The following is a 19,368-nucleotide window of genomic DNA, read 5'->3' on the forward strand; positions in this document are numbered from 1 at the left end:
CTTGTCGTGGCTCTTCAGATTTTTGGAGTTTTCTTTGGGAAATGCCTTCAAAACCAATTTAGAAAGCATACATGAATCAAGCAGCTGCTAAGTTCCAGGTGCTTTTCATATATTTTCTAATTTAACCCTGTCAATCATGTAACTTATTTTTATCCTCAATGTCATAGATGAGGAAATTGAGTAGCAGAGAGATGTACTTTTCCTAAGATATTACAGCTATTGAATGGTAGAGCCAGTAATGGTTGATACTGGGTTGGTCTGATTCCAACCAGATGCTGCCACTTGTCCCCCCAAATCCATTCTCGTTTCTTGCTTTGGTAACAGAACCCCTGAGTTTCATGCGGCCACATGGCTGCCCAGTTAAATGCTACGTTTTCAAGCCTCCCGTGCAGCAGCTAGGCATAGCCCTGTAACTAAATTCTAACCAGTGTGATGTGAACTGAAAGGATATATACAACTCCTAGGTCATACCCTTAAGAAAATGAATGTCTCCCTCTTCCTCTTCTTCCTGGCTGGAATGAAGATATGCTGCTGGAGCTGGAGTGGCCAGTTTAAACCTTGAGATAGAAATCCTGTGTTGAGGATGGCAGAACATCCTGCCTGGGTCCCCAATTCTGTGAAGCCACCATATCAACCCTGGGCTGCTTCTATGAAAAAGGAATAAAATCCTTCCTATTCAAAGGCACTGTTATAGCTCATTTTGACAGCACAGATACCAAAGGCATTTTATATTGGCCTTTGTAACAGCTGGTGAATTTGCATTCTAAGCAATACTTCTTGAACACTTTATAAAATAAGACCATTTGATGAGGAGACTTAACAGATGTGTCCCCAGCACTTAATACTGTGCCTGACCCATGTAGGTCCTCTGTAAGTATTTAAATGAATCCACAAAATCTTGTGAAGTGGTTCACAGTATAGTAGGAACCCTCTTACCTGACATGATCAGGAGTGGATTATTTTAATTCACTTAAAAAATACATTCATTTGCCATCTGTCAAAGTGGGACCAAGTCTTTTCTTGAAGGATGGGGGCAGGGATTGGAGTTCCTGTCTTCTTTCTTTCATAAACCTTACCAGTTATATCACCTGCAATTTTGAGTTTGCTTTCTTAAGATGGAACAAACAAATTAATGGCACATTTGAAACCATCTGAGTACAGAATTCATCTAGATTTTTATGATTTCCCCTATTCTGTAATAAGCTTCTTGCTTACAACTAATTCAGCAGTTTTTCAGAAGTGACTCACCTTCGTCAAGTCTTCTAAGCATTGAACTTAGTTTTCATAGAAACAGTGCTTGTTTTCGCATCTTACATCATCAGTTTATATAACATTTAATTACAAATTACAATAACATGTACAACTGGCATAACACATTTGGTATCAAACACAACTGACTCTTGGAAAGAAATGGTGTAACTGAGGAAAGCAAAACTGTGCAGGCATTTTAGAAGGTGCTCACTGCTTAGTTTCAATCCCAGCTTCTGCCCTTACTAGTTGTGTGACCTGGGAGAACAAACCACTTTACCTCCTTGTACCTTCGTTTCCAGTGCCTGCCTCATGGACTTGTGAGGATCAAAGGATAAAACACTTGTGAAGCACTTAGAATAGTGTGTGGCATGTGGTAAGTGCTCAGTAAATGTTAAATAATATTGTTGCTGATGCTGCTAGCAGCAGGTGTCCTACAGGTTGCAGGCCTGAAAAGGGCATCCACTATGTCGCACAGAGGACACTGAGTGTGTCGGTTGGTTAAGGTTCATCTTCTGTAGTATTATTCCCATTTTAAATGTGAGAAAACAGGTGTGGAGGAGTCAGTGACTCCAAAGCCACTTGGCCAAGAACTCATAGTTTTTAGGACTGGCAACGACCTTAGCAATCATGAAGTTGGGATCCAGAAAGAAAAGGGACAATTCATCATTCATTTTCCTTTTATCTTTTGCCTGTGGAGTCCAGAAATCCAGAGGAGGAACAAATAGGACCCCCAAGATGGCAAAGCCCTTGTCCAGGCTGCTCAGGACTCCACTCACTGACTGTGCTGTGCTCCATCTTCATACAGAATTGAACAACTGGCAAGAGGCTGGGTCCCCCAGAACTCACAAAGTGTGTGTGTTGGGGGCCATACTGCAGAGACCTGGGCTGTAGCTAGCAGAGTGGGGTCACATGATTGTGCAGAAGCCAGACTGGATGGGTCTCCTCGGGCCCTTGCTGCTGTGGGTTTCCCTGGGCCATGTGGATAACCTGAAAGAAGCAGGGAGGGGCTTGCCAGTAGGGGTGATTGGGGAAAGCTTCCTGGTGCCCTCTACAACCATTTCAGGCTCTTACCTCTGCTGGTGCGTTCCAGTGCGGGAGGGAGTAGGCTTAAGCTTCACGTCCTCCCATTCTGCAGCACCTTCCCTTTCTCTGGGGCCTACAGTCAGGTCATGTAGGGAGCAGGGGAGACCCTGGGCCTCCAGAGTTGGATGAGGGTTGTTCAGATCTCTAAAGGGCAGAGACAAAGAGGCTCAGGGCCCTATATCCCCAAGCACCAGACCACATCTTCCTCCAACCTTTACAGTGGTCACGTTCCATCAAAATCATCCCAAGCCACATCCTCTTCCCTTTCATCCATTCTCCAAGCCCCTTATCCTCCCCCAGGGACCCACCTTTTGGCTTGGGGGCCACTGGGTACCAGGATGCCAGGATATCCCACTCTGGGAGAGCCAGAACCTCCAAATGGGAGATGGGCTCTGGGTCCAGGACCTGGAGAGGGACAAACATACTCATCACAGGCCTCTCGGTACCAAGAACCACCGTGGTGGAAAAGAGAAAGCTTTGAGAGAACAAGGACTGTGAGGGTCGCGGGATGAGTTGGGCCCTGTACACTAGGAGTGTGCCAGGAACTGTGCCCTGCAGGTCGCAGGTGCTTGGCAAACACCAGCCAACAAGAGGCCGGGGCTGAGGCAGGGGCGGGTCAATTCAGCGGTGCCCAGAAGAAAACACGCTAAAAAGAAGACATCAGTGAATTCAAGTCAGTTCAACAAATAGCAAGGAACTGTGCTCCCAGAGTTCGAAACCTTTTGGGGCAAGAGACCAGTAAATACTAGGTAGGGTAAGAAAAGAGCACAGCGCCATAGTAGCCTTTCAACAAATCTTAGAGCTCTAAAATGCCGTGAGAGCAGGGCGGAGGAGGCGATTCCATAAAGGGTTCAGGAAAAATGGGCCAGGGCCTTGAGGGACAGGCAGAAGTAGGGCGAGGGCTGGGACTCTGGAGAGCCAGAAGCGGAGAGGGTGGGAAAGCGGGCGCTAGGGCTCAGCGTCAGGCTCGGGGGCGGGAGAAAGAAGCGGGGTGTGGTGGGCGGTAAGGGAAAGGACTGGGGGCGGGGAGAGCGATCCCATTTGCGCGGAGGTGGTTGGTGCACGGCCGCGGGCAGCCTGCGTGGACTCACGCGCCAGTCTGAGCGCGAGAGACGTCGCGGAAACGTTCGCTGATCCCTCCTCTTCCTCCTCGAGGTCCTGCACAAAGTCTGCGTTCTCCCTCCTACGGTCAGATCTGTCGAGGCAGGGGACGGGGGCGCGCCGTGCAGAGCGGCACCTCGGACCCCGTCCTCTCCTCCCCGGGGGTTTCAGACGAGGTCCCAACCCGCCGCCGGGCTGCGACAGCTCCCCCAAACCGTTCAGAGGACACACCCATCCCCGAAGCTCGTGCCCCCGCCGCCTCACCTGCTCTGGGCTTCCGCCGGGCGTCTCCCCACCCGGGCTGGGGTCCGTGCCCCGCAGGCCCCGCCTGGAGCCGGGGGCCTCCGCGGAGCTGGGGTCTGGGGACGAAAGGGAGTAAAGGAATCGATTTGAGCAAACCGGCTGTCCCAGCTCTGTATGTGTGGGTGACTGTACGTTCCCTCTACCTCCAGCACCCATGTCGGGGAGGGATAGAGAGACACAGTGGCCCCAGAGAGAAAAAGAAGTGATCAAGGTGTGTCGCTTGTTTCTAAAAATCCGGGGTGAGGCCCTTTGTTCTGTAAAAGTCCCCACTAGTAAATCTCAAGTTAGATCTCGGGCTCACGGATGTCAGGCCTGGTCAGAGCCTGACCACCACCCTATCCTGCCTGCGACCTCGAGGGGCCAAGCCATAGGAAGTTGGTGGCAGACCTTGCACGGGCTCTAGATCTTCTGAACCCCAAGTAACATGCTAATCTAATTTTACTTGCAGTTATACAATATGGTATCCTATTATTCTTTTTAAAGTGAGAGGACATAAAACCTATTAAATAAGTATAATAAAGTATAATTTCATTTCTTTCCTCAGGGGGACTGGAGGTGTCTCAAAGCGTGAGGGAGGAGGCAGTTGGAGAGACATAGATCAGTTGAGAGAGGCTGGGAGGTAGAGAGAGGGTTAGAGGGTATTAGGGGGAAGGAAGGAAGGGGAAGGAGGGGTTTGAGGTTTTGAAGAAGAAATAGCATGGTGAAGACCCACAGAGAAATGCCCCTATAGAACCTGAGACTGGAGAGGAAGGAAGGGAGGGAGGCAGAGAGAAAGGGAAGGCGGGAAAGAGCAGAGAAAGGGAGGGTGGAAGGCTGGGACTTCCTTCATTGGAGCACCATCTCCATCTTGTGGCCTTTTAGGGAACTGCAGTCGATGACCTAAAACTATTTCCCCCTCTTGTATATGGGCTTTGGATGCTTGATTGTATCCCTTGACCTTAACCCAATGAACCGGTTACCACTCAGCCAAAGCCCTGACACAGCCCTGTGTTGGAGAAGTGCCACAATAACCCACCCACCTTCCCACCTCCAGGGGGCCCCGGGAAAGTGATATGCACCATATGCAGGCCTGGGGCAGATGAGCACAGATGAGCAGCCAAGCAAAGTGTCCCTGAGGACACGGCTCTGCTTACACCACTGTTTCTCTAGATAACCTCTCCCCACCCCCAGCTTTGTCTCAGGTGTCATCTCACCAGAGTGTGAGTGGGGACAAGCCCTCCCTGGGCCAAGTGGGTCCTCATGGCGTCAGCCAGTTTGGCCGTCAGCCGCTCTCGCAATGAATCTGGTTCCTTCTGGAGGGAGGATGCATAATGGGGTAATACGGAAGACTTGGGTTTTGAGGAAGAAACAAGAAAAGGAGGAGGGAAGGGCACTTCTCTTTTACCCCCTCCCTGTGCCCTTCCCAGGGTCCTGCCACCCCCTGTACAGACTTGTGGAGAAAGACTGAATTTTCTTCACAAGAGTATCCTTGGAATCTAGCACATGATGTGTCCAATGCATGTTTGATGAGTGAATGAATGGCAGGGAGGTCAGCCAGAGAAAGCTTCCTGGGGGGTGTGGAGGTGTGGCAGGGAAGAGTTAGATTCTGGAATGGAGGATCTCACCTGGCACCGGGCCAGCGCTTCCTTATAGTGCTTCAAGGCCTGATCATGCTGCCCCAGTCGGGCCGCAGCCGCCCCCAGACCCTCGCAGGCCTGCCACTGCCCCTTCATGTCCCCTGGGGAGGGAGAGCCTGAGAGGTCCTCTCGTGGCTCCCTAACCCATTGACTCACCCCTGCAGAGTTTCCCCCACCTGCCTTCCCACCAGCCCCAAGGATCCTCAGCCTTTGGATTCCCCCTCCCAAGCCACATGCTAACCCCCATGCCCTCACCTGTGTCCCGGGCAGCCTGTAGGGCATGCAGGTAGTTGTCTCTGGCAGCCTTGTGGTCCCCCAGCTGGCTCAGTGCGAATGCCAGGCTGCCAAAGCTCCGACCCTGCTCCCACCACTGCCCTACAGAGCCTGATGACAGAGCCCACCCAGTACTAAGAGGGGACCTTGGGAGCAACCCAGGAGAGTTCCCAGGAGTCCTGGAGCTCATCACCAACACCCTTTTAGAGGGACCACCGAGGCCTGAACCTTCAGTACCCACCCTCTCCTCCATTCTGAGTTTTGGCTTGGATCCCTTCCCCTGGCTAGTCTGAGGCATACCACAACCCTGGGAGATAGGCAACACAAGTAATTAAAGGCCCCATTTTTATATGGGTGGAAACTGAAGTTCAAAGAGCCACAGGGTCACAGTTAGAGGAGGGACTGGGACTTCACTACAGGCCTCCTCTCCTAGCCAGGGCTCTTCTCTCTGTCCTGTGCTGCCTTTCCAACCCGCAGGCCTCAGCCTTTGGGCTCACAATCCCCCAACCTGTCTGCTCATCCCATCTCTGGCACCCTCAGTCTTCATCTCCCCTAGTTCAGGGCTTCCAGGCCCCATATCTAGTCCTAAAAGTCCATCCACCATTCAGCGTTGGGGCCCCTGCTGGAACCCACTGTTAGTTCCTTGGTCCCGGTCCCATTCTTCAGCCCTTGGCACCCACCGTGCAGATCAGCGGCCTTCTGGTGAAACTCCCGGGCTTCCTGATAGTTGCCAAGTGCATTGTGGGCCATCCCGAGGTTTCTCAGCACTGTGGCCTTCTCTCCCAGCCCACGGCACAGCGGCAGGGCCTGCAGGAAAGTCTCCACTGCCAGTGGGAACAGCTGGAGCTGGGAGTAGCCCAGGCCTAGGTCATTATAGAGTCGCCCTAGAGAGCATGGCCAGGGTCACTGGTAGGCAGGTTGGACCTAACTGAGGATGTTATATCTTTAACTGATGCAGTCCCTGTTCCGCTCTCCAAGTGTCCCCTGGTGCCTCCCCCTGCCCTCAGAAATACCTCTGCTTCCACCCCTCCTCTCAGCCTATCATCAGGGTTTGCATCTCTCCAGATCCCACATCCTTTCTGCCCAAAGGCCTCACCCAGCAGCTGGTGCTCAGGGCTCCTCTCAGCAAGCCTCCGGCTCTCCTCCAGCACTCGCACCACTTCACCCATCCCATGCTGCCCGCTCTTCAGCATACACCCCGCCGCAGCCCCCAGTGTCAGGGCTGCAGCCCGGGGCTGCTCTGCCTGGGCATAGGCCTGGCTGGCTTCTTGCAGGCAGTGGGCTGCTAGCTCAGGCTGCCCCAGAGCCTGGTAGCAGGCTCCCATTTTTGCTTGAACTTCTCCCTGGTCACCCTGTGGCCGGTAGTGGCCCAGGGCCCTGTGGTACCAGGCCAAAGCTCGACGCAGGTCACCCAGCGCGTGGTAGGCCAGAGCCACATTGAAGCACTGGTCACCGTGGCACCCGCCTTGCGCCTTCTTCTCAGGTTGGGCTCGCAGGAGCAGCTCAAGGCCTCTGGTGGGGTCCCCAGTCTCCATGTAAGCAGCACCCAGGTTGAAGGCACAGGCCCGGAGAATGGGGGTGCCCCTGGCTCGCGGGGTCTCAGAGGCCAGGAGGAAGGCCCTCTGGAAGCTGATCAAGGCCTCGTGGTTCCGACCAGCCTGCAGGGCCCCATGGCCAGCCCTGGTGAGGGTCTGGATGGTGGCCTCTTTCTGTGCCTGCTCTCTTTTCTTCTTCTTCTTTTTCTTCTTGGATCCCGAGGGCTCAGGCACAGGCTCTTGGGGGGTGTCCTCAGGGTTGGAGGAAGACATAGGGCTGACAGTGGGGGGCACCGGTGTCAGTCTATTAGCTGTGGCATCCCCAAAGCAAGATCCCAGCTCTACCGCTGCCCTGGTTTGACTCTGAGGATTTCCCTCTGCCATCTCACCTTGCTTAGTCTATCCTGTGGAAACCATATCTACTCTTAACGTAAAATGTTCTGACTCAGTCCTCCTTCAAGACTCAGCTAAAGTAACAGCTTCCTTCACAAAGTCCCCCTTCCCCCAACCAGGCTGGGGCATTCTTCTGTACCTCCATTACTCCCTGTCTTTTACGGTATTTATGCCTCTGAGTTAGAGTTGTTGACTTTCATGTCCATCTCCCCCACTAGATTCTGAGCAACTTGACGGGTCTGACACATAGTAGAACCTCAGCCAGATGAACAAATGAACAGATGAATGAACAGAGCATATACAGGGCCTCTCTGTCACCTCCTTCACACCGTGCCCCCACATACACCCACCCACTCATAATCTAGGTATTCCTATGGTCTAATCTGAAGCTGTAGTTCAGGTCAGTTCAACAAATATGGAGTGAGCCCGTGCTGTGTGCCAGGAGCTGGACTAGGCTTTGGGGGCACACAGATAAACAGGCTACTGAATTGGCAAGGAGCCAAGCTCCGGGCACTGGAGACCAGTGGACTCTGCCTCTCCATTTACTGCCCACTCCCTATCTCAAAGGGAACCACTCTCTCCCTGTCTCCTCAGCATTCTGTCACCTGGCTGGTCCTGGGCCCCCAACATCCTGCTATAGTCTCCAGAGCCCTCTTAAACCCAAGTACGTGCATCTCGTCAACATGTGTATCCTGTCAGTACCTCTCCCCTTGAAAGGCAAAGCGTTTTCATGAACTGCCCTCCCAGGAGACAGGAAACAGAGTGGGAAGTTCAAGCGTTTGTGCTCTTGGCCCCTCCTATTTTCTTCTTCCCTTTTTTTCCCTCCTTGTTTATAGGGAGGGGCAGGCAGAAGGATGCATTCTCCTTTTATAGAAACTGCCCTTGCTCCTCAGAACATGCAGGAATCCTGCCTCTTCCAGGTCCCCATCTCCAGAGCATTCCTGGCTACCCCCACCCAGTCTTGGGGTCCCAGCCGCAGGACACCATACCTCCTTCCGTCCTCTCTGCAGCTGACTTTCTGTAATGGTCTCTCTGGCTTGGGTTACCTCCCCTCGCTCCTAGCTCAGAGTCCCTGGGGTTACCAGACAACCAAGGTACCGCCTTCCACTCCTGGAGAAATCTCTGATTGACAGCTCAGGTGTCCTATCTGAGTGCTGAACCCTGTGCTTGGGCACAGAGACACCTGGGTTTCTTTGCCCTTCCTGTCCCTCCGCACCCCCTCCCCTGCAGACACCCACCTCAATTCCCTAACTTCAGGGAATGTATCAAAGCATCCTGCGACCAGTTACTGGTTACAACCTCAGAGATCATCTGTCCCACTCCCTCCTTTCACAGGGAAAGGGACTAAGGCTCAGAGGGTTGGTGTGACTTGCCTAAGGTCGCACAGCAGTCACGTAGCTGGGGTTAGATCCCAGGTCTCCTGAGTCTAGGCTGATCAGTCTAGGGTCCCTTCCACTACTCGATTGCAAGGTTTAATTGGGCTCAGGCTGTCCCAGAAGTGAACCCTTTCTCACACACACACATAGACACACACACACACACACACACACACACACACACACACACTGACTCTGGTGGTAGCTTCACATCAGGAACAGGGTGAAAGATTTATGGTCAGAAAGTCCTGGAGATCAGAAGAGCCTCCCTTCTCCCGGACTCCTTTTCCCAGCTCCAATGATCTGCAACCCCCAAGAGAGGACAGAAGGCCCCAGGACAACGAGCACCCTCTAACTCGCCAAGGGTGGCCTGCATCAGAAAGCAAATGTCCTCATTTACCAGGGGAAGGCCCTCTTTCAAGCAGAGAGGTCTTCAACGGGAACAACATTATAAGGAAGTAGTTGGGCTCACCATTTGTTCTGCAGCCTTTGCTGAGAGCCTGCTGTGTGCAGGCGTAGTGCTGGGGACCACAGATGGTGCCCATGCCTGAGGCAGGCTCTCCCAGCTGCCTGCAGCTTCTGCCCACGGCTTGGGCCTTCACAATGCTACCACAGCCTAGCCAGGGCCAAATACACAGCTCAGTCTGTAGTTCACTCAGCAATTCCCTTAAGGATAGAGGATGGCCCCTTAAGGATAGAGGATAATGTGGGGAGAGGGCAGGGACTGAAACTGCTCTCATCAAGATCTCCAATGACCTCCCAATGATCCAAGTCATCTCTGAATCATTTTCTTGTTTGATTCCCTGCTATATTTGCTACATCCTTGCAACTCTCTCCACACTTAGCTATCACGACCCACTGTGTCCTGGCTCTTTCTGCCTCTCTGACAATTCCATCTCAGTATCTTCATTCTTGTCCACCTCTAAAATGCTAGGGTTCTCCAACACTCTGTCCCTTGCTCTTTCTTCTTATTTACTCTCCTAAGATCATTTCATCCACTTCTCTGATTTTAACACCAACTCTAAGCCAATAATTTCTAAATGTGTACCTCTAGATTTAACTGCTCCAAGCCAAACTCATATTTCCCCAAATCTACCCTTCCTATATTCCCCATGCTAGCTGATTGACCACCAACCCAGTCTCCTAAGCCAGAAACCCAGGAGCCCTCGTTGACTCCTCCCTCTTTCATGCCTCTTAGTCCGATTAATTCTACTGCTGAAGTGTCTCTCCAGTGTACACTCTCTTCTGCAGTCTTATAGCCATGGCCTTGGAGGTAGTATAATATGTAGTGGTTAAGAATTCAAGCCTGGAGTTGGACCATCTGAGTTCGAATCTCAGCTCTACCAGTTATTAACTGTGTGACCTTTCTAAGCCTCAGTTTTCCTCATCTGTATTATGAAGATTAAATAAGATGGTTCTTACAAGATGATGTTAAAAACAGTATTCAGCATGTAATAAGCACTCAACCGATACATGTTGATGTTCTGTCTTTGGGATCAACAGAGTTGGGAAAAGTTGATCTGTAACTATGCTATACGAGAAATAATCCCTATTTTTTTCTGTAACGCAACTCATTTTCTATGTCAAGCTCCTATTCTACTGTGATGGTAGAAACAGTGTGCAGTCAGTTTGGGTATTTGCCTCTTCCTTTTCCGCAGGGTGAAGTACAAGTCAGGGGAGGTATGTGATGCCAAGACTTGAGAGTGTAGGCCCATCTCGTCCTCGGCCATCTAAGGCACAAAGGTATCCCCTGACACCTTCTCACCCACTTGGCCCTTTTAGGCCCAGGGACCATCATCCCAAGCAGAAGAGCAACGTAACTCCTCCAAGTACTTCCTTTCTGGCTGGGTTGGGAATTTCTGCACAGCTGTCTGAGGGTACATCTGTCAGGCCCAGAGTCCTGTGCTCCTGAGGGCCTTTCCAGGAAGCAGGGGCAGGACCCCTGTCACCAGGTGTTCTAGTTTGCTAATGCTGCTAGAATGCAAAACACCAGAGATGGATTGGCTTTTATAAAAGGGGGTTTATTTGGTTACACAGTTACAGTCTTAAGGCCATAAAGTGTCCAAGGTAACACGTCAGCAATTGGGTACCTTCACTAGAGGATGGCCAGTGGTGTCTGGAAAACCTCTGTTAGCTGGGAAGGCATGTGGCTGGTGTCTGCTCCAAAGTTCTGGTTTCAAAATGGCTTTCTCCCAGGACGTTCCTCTCTAGGCCACAGCTCCTCTTCAAAATGTCACTCTCAGTTGCTCTTGGGGCATTTGTCCTCTCTTAGCTCCTCTGGAGCAAGAGTCTGCTTTCAACGGCCATCTTCAAACTGTCTCTCACCTGCAGTTCCTGTGCTTTCTTCAAAGTGTCCCTCTTAGCTGTAGCAAGCTCTCTCCTTCTGTCTGATCTTATATAGTGCACCAGTAATTTAATTCAGACCCACCCAATGGGCGGGCCAACACCTCCATAGAAATTATCCAACAGAGTCATCATCCACAGTTGGGTGGGGTGCATCTCCATGGAAACACTCAAAGAATTACAATCTAATTAACACTGATAGGTCTGCCCACACACGATTACATCAAAGATAATGGCGTCTGGGGGGACATAATACATTCAAGCTGGCACATTCCACCCCCTGGACCCCAAAATAACATTATCTTTCTATATACAAAATACATTCATCCAACAACATCACAGAAAGTTAAATAATTTCAGTAACAATAGTTAAGTACAAGATCTCATCAAAATCAATTATAGGCATGGTCAGTACTAAGGCATACTTCCCCTCTAGCTGTGGATCTGTGAAACTTTGAACAAGTTATGTACTTCTAATATACAGATGGACATTCTTAGGATAAAAATTTCCATTGCCATAAGGAGAAAGAGTAAGGAAAATAGGGTTAACAGGACCAAAACAGTTCCTAAAACCTGCAGGACAAATTCCATTAGATTTCGAAGTCTGAGAGTCATTTACAGAACAACATTGCATCCTTGGAGCTTGAGAGAGTGGGAGTCTAACCCTTCCTAAGGGACTTTGTGGAAGCCCTTTCCTCTCCAAACACTTGGGTGAGTGCTCCAACATATCCACACACTGGGGAGACCACTTTCACGGCCCCACCCTCCTCAAACATCGGGGCAGCTCCCATATTCCCTTCCATCTCTGGGGCACATGCTCAACCCCTTCAGAACAGTGTGGTGGCAGCCAGGCTCTCCCCAATTCCCTGGGAATGTGCTCCACCCTCTTTGGGGCTTGGGGTGGCAGAACATTTCCTGAGCATTGAGGCGGAAGGGCCGCCCTTGACCTCCAGGGCAAACTCACCCTTTCCGTGCATGTGGGCCACTCCACTTTCCCAGCCTGAGGCCTCTTGACTCCAGACCTCAACCTCCATGGCTCTCTCTTTGAAGAAATTTTTCCTTCAGTTTGTTCCTTGTCTGTCTCCTCCAGTCCAGACTGCCAACGGCTCTGTCTATAAAGATCTCGCAAAAATTCTGTTGGCTTCGCATGAAGCATACAAGGGTCAAAGCTGTCAGACAATAGGACTTTCCACAAATCCTTTCTGCTTAACAACTTTTCCAATCTTGGCTTGTATTGAAATGGCGGCTGGGTTCCATGTTTGGTTACATCCTCACGTTGGGCTGTAGCTTCTGGGATTCCACCCCTGGAAGCTTGTAATTTTCCAAGCCATGAGCTTCTGGTTTCTTTGAACCCCAGAGTTCAGTTCTAAGTTTATCTCTCTCTGCTCGCATTTTACTATAAGCTGCAAGAAGAGAAGCCAGGGTACATCCTCCACACATAGTCTGGAGATCTCCTCAGCTAAATATTCCAGGTTGTCGCTTTCAAATTCTTCCTTCCATCTGACACCAGGACTCAATTTTGCCAAATTCTCTGCCACTTTAAAACAAGGATTGCCTTTCTTCCAGGTTGCAACAACACATTCATCATTTCTGTTCAAGGCCTCGTCAGAAGTATCTTTAGAGTCCATATTTCCACAAACAGTCTCTTCAAAGCAGTTCAGGCCTTTTCTATCAAGCTCCTCACAGTTCTTCCAGAATCTTCCCCTGATCCATTTAAAAAGCTGTTCCAACATGTTTGGTATTTGCAAACTCAGCAGCAAAAGCACCCCACCCCTGGTACCCAAATCTGTTCTAGTTTGCTAATGCTGCCGGAATGCAAAACACCAGAGACGGACTGGCTTTTATAAAAGGGGGTTTATTTGGTTACACAGTTACAGTCATAAGGCCATAAAGTGTCCAAGGTAAGGCATCAACCATCAGGTACCTTCACTGGAGGATGGCCAATGGTGTCCAGAAAACTTCTGTTAGCTGGGAAGGCACGTGGCTGGCATCTGCTCCAATGTTCTCGTTTCAAAATGGCTTTCTCCCAGGACGTTCCTCTCTAGGCCACAGCTCCTCTTCAAAATGTCACTCTCAGTTGCTCTTGGGGCATTTGTCCTCTCTTAGCTCCTCTGGAGCAAGAGTCTGCTTTCAATGGCCGTCTTCAAACTGTCTGTCATCTGCAATTCCTGTGCTTTCTTCAAAGTGTCCCTCTTGGCTGTAGCAAGCTCTCTCCTTCTGTCTGATCTTATATAGTGCACCAGTAATTTAATTCAGACCCACCCAATGGGTGGGCCAGCACCTCCATGGAAATTATCCAATCAGAGTCATCACCCACAGTTGGGTGAAGCGCATCTCCATGGAAACACTCAAAGAATTACAATCTAATTAACACTGATAGGTCTGCCCACACACGATTACATCAAAGATAATGGCATTTGAGGGGACATAATACATTCAAACTGGCAACCAGGGCCACCAAAGTCTAGACTACTCACCCCAGCTGATGGGGGGTAAAGTAGGATCTCTTCTGGAACCTCCCTTCTCCCAAACAGTTTTGTTTTAGCCAAGAGTTTCTCAGTGCCTTTGAAGGCTTTAGGTTTGGATCTTTTCTGTGTCTTCACATTTCTCCCCTGGGGTTATGTGCCTAGGCTACCTACCTGCTTAAAAGGGGTTATGGGGAAAGGCAAAAGGAGAAATGCTGGATGGAGAAAGCCCATCAGGTAATATTCAAAAAAGTATTTCTCAGAATAGTTGTTAATGTTATAATTATTTTTATTAGTTCAGGCCTTTATTATCTCTCACCTGTACTACTACAATAGTCTCCCAAATGGTCTCCATATCTAGCCTCACCTCCCTCCAAACCCCTGCTGCAAAAGGGATCTTTCTAAAATATAAATCTGGCTCTGAACTATACCTAAAATGTTCTCTGGCCTGTGATTTCTCCCCAGACCACAACCCAGCACCTTACCATCGTGACCAATGGTTCCCTGCAGGATCTGGCCCTGTGCCTCTCCAAGCTAACTTCCTGCCTCTCCCTCCTTGAGGTTTGTTCTCCAATGAAATTGAATGGATTTTAATTTCCTGAACTCACCTCCTTGCTTTTGCATATGCTGTCTCCACTGACTGGAATGCCACTCTCCTTCAGGCTGATGAATTAGTATTCACTTTTCAACCCAGATCAGCAGTCACCTTGGCTAGGAAGTCTTCCCTGTCCTTCACTGCCCTTAATCACGGCAATTACTCCCTCCCTCTGTACTCCACTGACCTCTAATTTATTTGACCATATGTCGGCCACTTATTCTATTCTAGAGCGGCAAACTTCTTTGGGACATTGACTGCGCTTATTTATCTCTACACCACTTAGCTTCCTGCACAGCATCAAGTAGGCCCTAAACATTAGCAGGACCCAGGAATCATACCGGAAGCAGCGCAGGGGTTAAAGGGAATTCTAGGTGGAAATGACAGGGGGAAGAAAAGTGGCAGAGGTAGAGGCTGCTTGAAATAAGGTGGTTAGGAGCGAAGGAGCAACTCAAGGAAATCCCAGACCGGGAGCGGCTACCGCGCGGGCTGTTTTACTCTCGTCTCGTCTTGGGCGGTGCTCCGCAGTCTGGAACTACAAATCCCAGTGGCCCCTGCGGCGCAGACCGGAAGTGCCTTGCCCAACCGTGGTGGCGGTGAGGGGCGGTGGCCGCAGCGGCGGGAGATTCAAACCTGGAAGAAGGAGGAACATGGAGGGGAGAGGAGCGGGCCCGGGTCGGGCGGCTTGTGAGTGCCGGAAGGGGCCGAGGAGGGTCCGGCCGCGGTGCCGCTAGTTGGGGGCTCAGCCGTTCTGGGAGAGGTTGGGGCGGGGCGCGAGGCTTGCTGGGCAGGGGGCTGCTGGATTGTGTTCATTGGGGAGGGAGCACTCAGTGCGGGCGCCAGCAGGCCAAGCTAGGACTACTCAGCAAAATGCCCCTGACTTCTGTGCTGCGCTTCAAGGCTTACAAGGAGCTTTATCCCTAATTCCCAAGTTCTGGGGCCCCGGGTCTGGGAGAATGTAGGTGGTCCTGATGTCTCCTTAAAATTCAGCATTTACTGATGGCCACCGTACGTGCCAAGCACTACTGGAGACACAACGCCCAAAGGGACCTGGAAGGTTCCTGGGCCTTGAGATGCGGCTTTGAGACAATGCCTCTCAAACTTTAGGGTGCTGAAATCACCTGCGAAGCATGCCTAAAATGCAGATTCTATCCCAGAGTTTCACCTCTAGTAGGTCTGGATTGGGCCCAGAATTTGCATTTATAGCAAGGACTGTTATGCCTCTTCCCCCACCCCAGGTGATTCTGATGCAGGTAGTCCATGGACCACACCTTCAGAAACATTACTTTAGAAAGAAAGAAACTGGGATTGGAGGGATGGGAGACAGAAAGATTTCCATCTGACCTTCTGAATGAAAGGCAAACCCTGCTCCTTCTCCACCCCCTCCTTCCTCTCTGTCAGGATTCAAATTGCAAAGTTCAGCGGTCTGTTGAAGGAAAGCTAGTTCCAGACCTGAGAAGGGCAGAAAGACTGTTTTTTTTTTTTTTTTTTTACTTTTTTGTTTTTTCTTTTTTTTGAGATGGTGCGTGTGTGTGTGTGTGTGTGTGTGTGTGTGTGTGTACACAGTCCCACCCGTCCATCTCACAGTCTCATAACTCTAAGGTGATGTCACTCACTTACTGGTTTATTTTCCATGCTTAGCAACCAACCCTTGTTCCTTATACACTCCCTTGGAGGAACTGATGGATTTCCTGTGGTCAGCCAGTTCTTTCAAATCTGAATATAGAGATTTGTTTTTTTAAACCTTGCTTAGTTGCCAACTCAAATAAGCCTTGCCCCCTCTCTCAAATCAGATTGCAGGCTATAAGGAAATAGGTTAAAGAATGGGAATTACATTAAGGGCTGAGTCAAAGACAGTTTGACTACACTCTATCTCTTTCAAGCCTTCCGATTTTATTTTTTGGGGTGTGTGTGTAGCTTTCTCTCATTGTATCTGTTAGATTTTGTGTTGTCTTCCCTAAGGAGAAGAGAGAGATAGGGGAGAGGATGAGGGAGAAGGATGAAGGGAAGCTATGGCTAAGGGCAGAGAGTATGAGTGCTGTCTCACTTAGGGGATTCTCTATTCTTGGGTTTGGGGATCAGAGTATTATCTGCATTTTGTTCTGCTTGGAGATTATTTTCCTCCTTAGGTGACCTATACCAAAAAGGAGAATGAAGTTAACTTTATGCTCTTTTTAAGTTCTCTTTCTCCTTCTACTGACTCCCAAGTGGGTGACCTTTTTCACATAGTTCCCTTGTTGGATTGCCTTTTCCCCTTTTCTGCCTGTTTATTCTCTAAGGACCTAGCTCATAGGTAGAATGCTTTGCCTCTCCTACTGTTTGTATAGACTTTATTCATACTTATTAACTTGGAGTTATTTACATTTATTCTCTTCCAATAATCCTTGTATTTCTTGAGGATAGGAGTCCACTAGTCTGGTGCCTGACACGTAGGAGGTTGTTCTAGTTTGCTAATGCTGCCGGAATGCAAAACACCAGAGAAGGATTGGCTTTTATAAAAGGGGGTTTATTTGGTTACACAGTTATGGTCTTAAGGCCATAAAGTGTCCAAGGTAACACATCAGCAATTGAGTACCTTCACTGGAGGATGGCCAATGGTGTCCAGAAAACCTCTGTTAGCTGGGAAGGCACATGGCTGGCATCTGCTCCAATGTTCTGGTTTCAAAAAAGCCAGGACGTTCCTCTCTAGGCTGCAGTTCCTCAAAAATGTCACTCTTAGTTGCACTTGGAATATTTGTCCTCTCTCAGCTTCTCTGGAGCAAGAGTCTGCTTTCAATGGTCATCTTCAAACTGTCTCTCATCTGCAGCTTCTGTGCTTTCTTCAAAGTGTCCCTCTTGGCTGTAGCAAGGTCGCGCCTTCTGTCTGAGCTTATGTAGTGCTGAATCGATGGGGCCACACCTCCATGGAAATTATCCAATTAGAGTCATCACCCACAGTTGGGTGGGATGTATCTCTATGGAAACACTCAAAGGATTCCAATCTAATCAGCACTAAAACGTCTGCCCCACAAGATTGCATCAAAGAACATGGCTTTTTCTGGGGGACATAACAAATTCAAACTGGCACAGAGGTATTGAATGAATGAATGGCTGTTGAATGATGAATCCTAGTTGGTTCTCTTTTCTTACCCTCCGAGCAAGTACATGATTTGGATGACATTTTGGAGAACTCAAGTCTAAGTAGGGCTAAGATAAGAAGCGAAATTCTCAGCCAAGGAGCACTCTGGACCTCCCTCCTGGGAGGTGCTGAGGGAAGGGCTATGGGCTGTGAGGTAGACTTGGGAAGGAGGGGGAGAACAGGAGGATGGCTGGAGAGAGGGGAAAGGAGCCAATACAGGAGGAATTTCTGTGTTAAAGGGTGGAGAGGCCAAGATGCTGATTTGGGTAGCTTTGGTGGATGGAAAGCGGAAGATCAGGGCCATGGGCATCCTGGGAGGAGGGAGAGGGACAAATGGGAGATGTGTCGAGTCTCTGAGAAAGGAATTCTGTTAAGAAGAGGTTTCAGTGCTGAGGCCCCCTGGGTAATGTTCCCTTCGTTGACCCTATCCCCTCACTCCTCAGATGAACGCCTCACGGCTGAGGAGATGGACGAGCAGCGGCGGCAGAATGTTGCCTATCAGTACCTGTGCCGGCTGGAGGAAGCCAAGCGGTGAGGGAAGGAGCTGCCTCTTTCTGGGCCCCCTTTCCCACTCTGCTCACCCCAGGCATTTGCCTCCAAAGCAAATACAATAGGATGAGGGAAAGGGAAAGTTGAAATAGCATCTTCTTTTTTTTAAAGCAAATCCTAAGCATCGCATCCTTTTATCCCCATGCATACTTCAACATACATCTCTAAAATATGTGAATGTTTGCTTACATAACCACAGTGCCATTGTAATAACCAATTAAATTGTCTAAAATTCTTTGGAAAATCAATACCCAGCCCTTTTTCCAATTTCCCTGATTGTCTAAAAAAATCTATTTTTGTAGTCAGCTTATTCAAATAAGGATCTAAAAAAGTCCACCTATTACATTTCATTAATAATAAGCAAATGTTTTGTCTCTTTAGTCTTTAATCTAGACCAGTGCTGCTTCCTGACTTTTTAGTTCTTTATGTCACTGACTTGTATTGCATCTCATCAGGAGGAGCTCAGTATCTACTTGGCCCACTTTAGTGATGCTAAGTCTGATCTGGGGGTTCAGGTAATAACAACCTGACCTCTGCATTGTAAAATTCCCCATTAACCTTTCAGCTCATGCCTTCATCTGTTGTTGACCATCCCTAGAATCTATTATTTTATTAGAGGTTGCAAAATGACTATTTTCTAATTCTAGTATTTCTTCCACGTTTATTAGCTGAAATCCTTTTCTAAAGAAGAAATTTCCCTCATCCTCTTAGGACTATTTGGTTACCCTGAAATTCAGGTTGTCCAGGAAAGGCAGGATAAATGCTTTACTCTTTCCTTTTCATCAATAGTATATTTTTAATGTTCTCAAAAAAAGTGGGCAGGAGCAGACAGGAAGTGTCTGTGGCAGGGAGGCAGGAAGCAAGGTATAAATGGTTCTCTCTTTGGAAACAGATATATTTTTATGGACCCCATTATGTACGGGAAATTTGGAGACTCTATCTGTGGAGCTCTTATTCTCTTCTTCATACATCCATCAACAATAATAATACTTTACATTTATATTCAGAGTATTTTTCTATACCTCAGCTCATTTGATCCTGGCATCTGCTCACTGAAGCAAGAAGCACACGTAGTGTTACCCTCATGTTGCAGATTAGGCACCCAAGGCTCAGAGAGGTGAAGTGGGGGAGGTGAGCAGATTCGCTTTGATTCAGTAGTCAAATGCATAACTAGACTGAGTGAGAGGTTATGTTATATGACAAAATAAGAGCCTTTTTAAGCCCCACTGAAAATGGACAGGGTTCAGGATCTGTCTGAGAAGACTTTTTGGGGTGGGTGGGACTGAGGGTTGGCCAATCCAGGTGTTGGGGGGAGCTGGGAAGAAGGTGGGAACAGCCAAGCATTGCCCAGAGAGGATAGGTGGGGA

The 19,368-nt window shown here is 49.2% G+C and overlaps 2 protein-coding genes across 4 annotated transcripts in view; one reads left to right on the forward strand and one right to left on the reverse strand.

Moving 5' to 3' along the window:
- Window positions 1-1,088: 1,088 nt before the first annotated feature.
- On the reverse strand, window positions 1,089-8,579 carry TTC24 (tetratricopeptide repeat domain 24). 3 transcript variants are annotated; one of them, XM_037813813.1, is made up of 11 exons: window positions 8,545-8,579; window positions 6,724-7,439; window positions 6,308-6,511; window positions 5,610-5,738; window positions 5,343-5,455; window positions 4,932-5,027; window positions 3,700-3,794; window positions 3,426-3,529; window positions 2,643-2,739; window positions 2,323-2,478; window positions 1,089-2,238 (listed from the first exon to the last, which is right to left on the reverse strand). In XM_037813813.1, the coding sequence occupies exons 2-11, from the start codon at window positions 7,433-7,435 to the stop codon at window positions 2,157-2,159; spliced, it is 1,788 nt and encodes a 595-aa protein (XP_037669741.1). In that variant the 5' UTR covers window positions 7,436-7,439; window positions 8,545-8,579; the 3' UTR covers window positions 1,089-2,156. The 3 variants fall into 3 exon arrangements, with proteins under 3 accessions (XP_037669741.1, XP_037669745.1, XP_037669747.1); XM_037813817.1 differs by lacking the exons at window positions 4,932-5,027; window positions 5,343-5,455 and having other exon boundaries at window positions 3,426-3,794; XM_037813819.1 differs by lacking the exons at window positions 4,932-5,027; window positions 5,343-5,455; window positions 5,610-5,738 and having other exon boundaries at window positions 3,426-3,794.
- Window positions 8,580-17,900: 9,321 nt separating this feature from the next.
- IQGAP3 (IQ motif containing GTPase activating protein 3) overlaps window positions 17,901-19,368 on the forward strand; it is a 34,423-nt gene continuing 32,955 nt past the window's right edge. Inside the window, 1 exon segment of the mRNA XM_037813823.1 lies at window positions 17,901-17,983. Within this exon segment, the coding sequence (XP_037669751.1) occupies window positions 17,919-17,983 (65 nt within the window). The 5' untranslated portion in view covers window positions 17,901-17,918.

Source organism: Choloepus didactylus, chromosome 2 (assembly GCF_015220235.1).
Source record: "Choloepus didactylus isolate mChoDid1 chromosome 2, mChoDid1.pri, whole genome shotgun sequence".
NCBI lineage: Eukaryota > Metazoa > Chordata > Mammalia > Pilosa > Megalonychidae > Choloepus > Choloepus didactylus.

Excerpts from the sequence above, each read along its gene's own strand:
- TTC24 (XM_037813813.1), bottom strand. The coding sequence starts at position 7,435 with ATGTCTTCCTCCAACCCTGAGGACACCCCCCAAGAGCCTGTGCCTGAG. Across the intron at positions 5,739-6,307 it reads GAAGGCCGCTGATCTGCACG|GCTCTGTAGGGCAGTGGTGG; the intron begins GTGGGTGCCAAG and ends CTCTGTCATCAG. Across the intron at positions 5,028-5,342 it reads AAGCGCTGGCCCGGTGCCAG|GAACCAGATTCATTGCGAGA; the intron begins GTGAGATCCTCC and ends TCCCTCCAGAAG.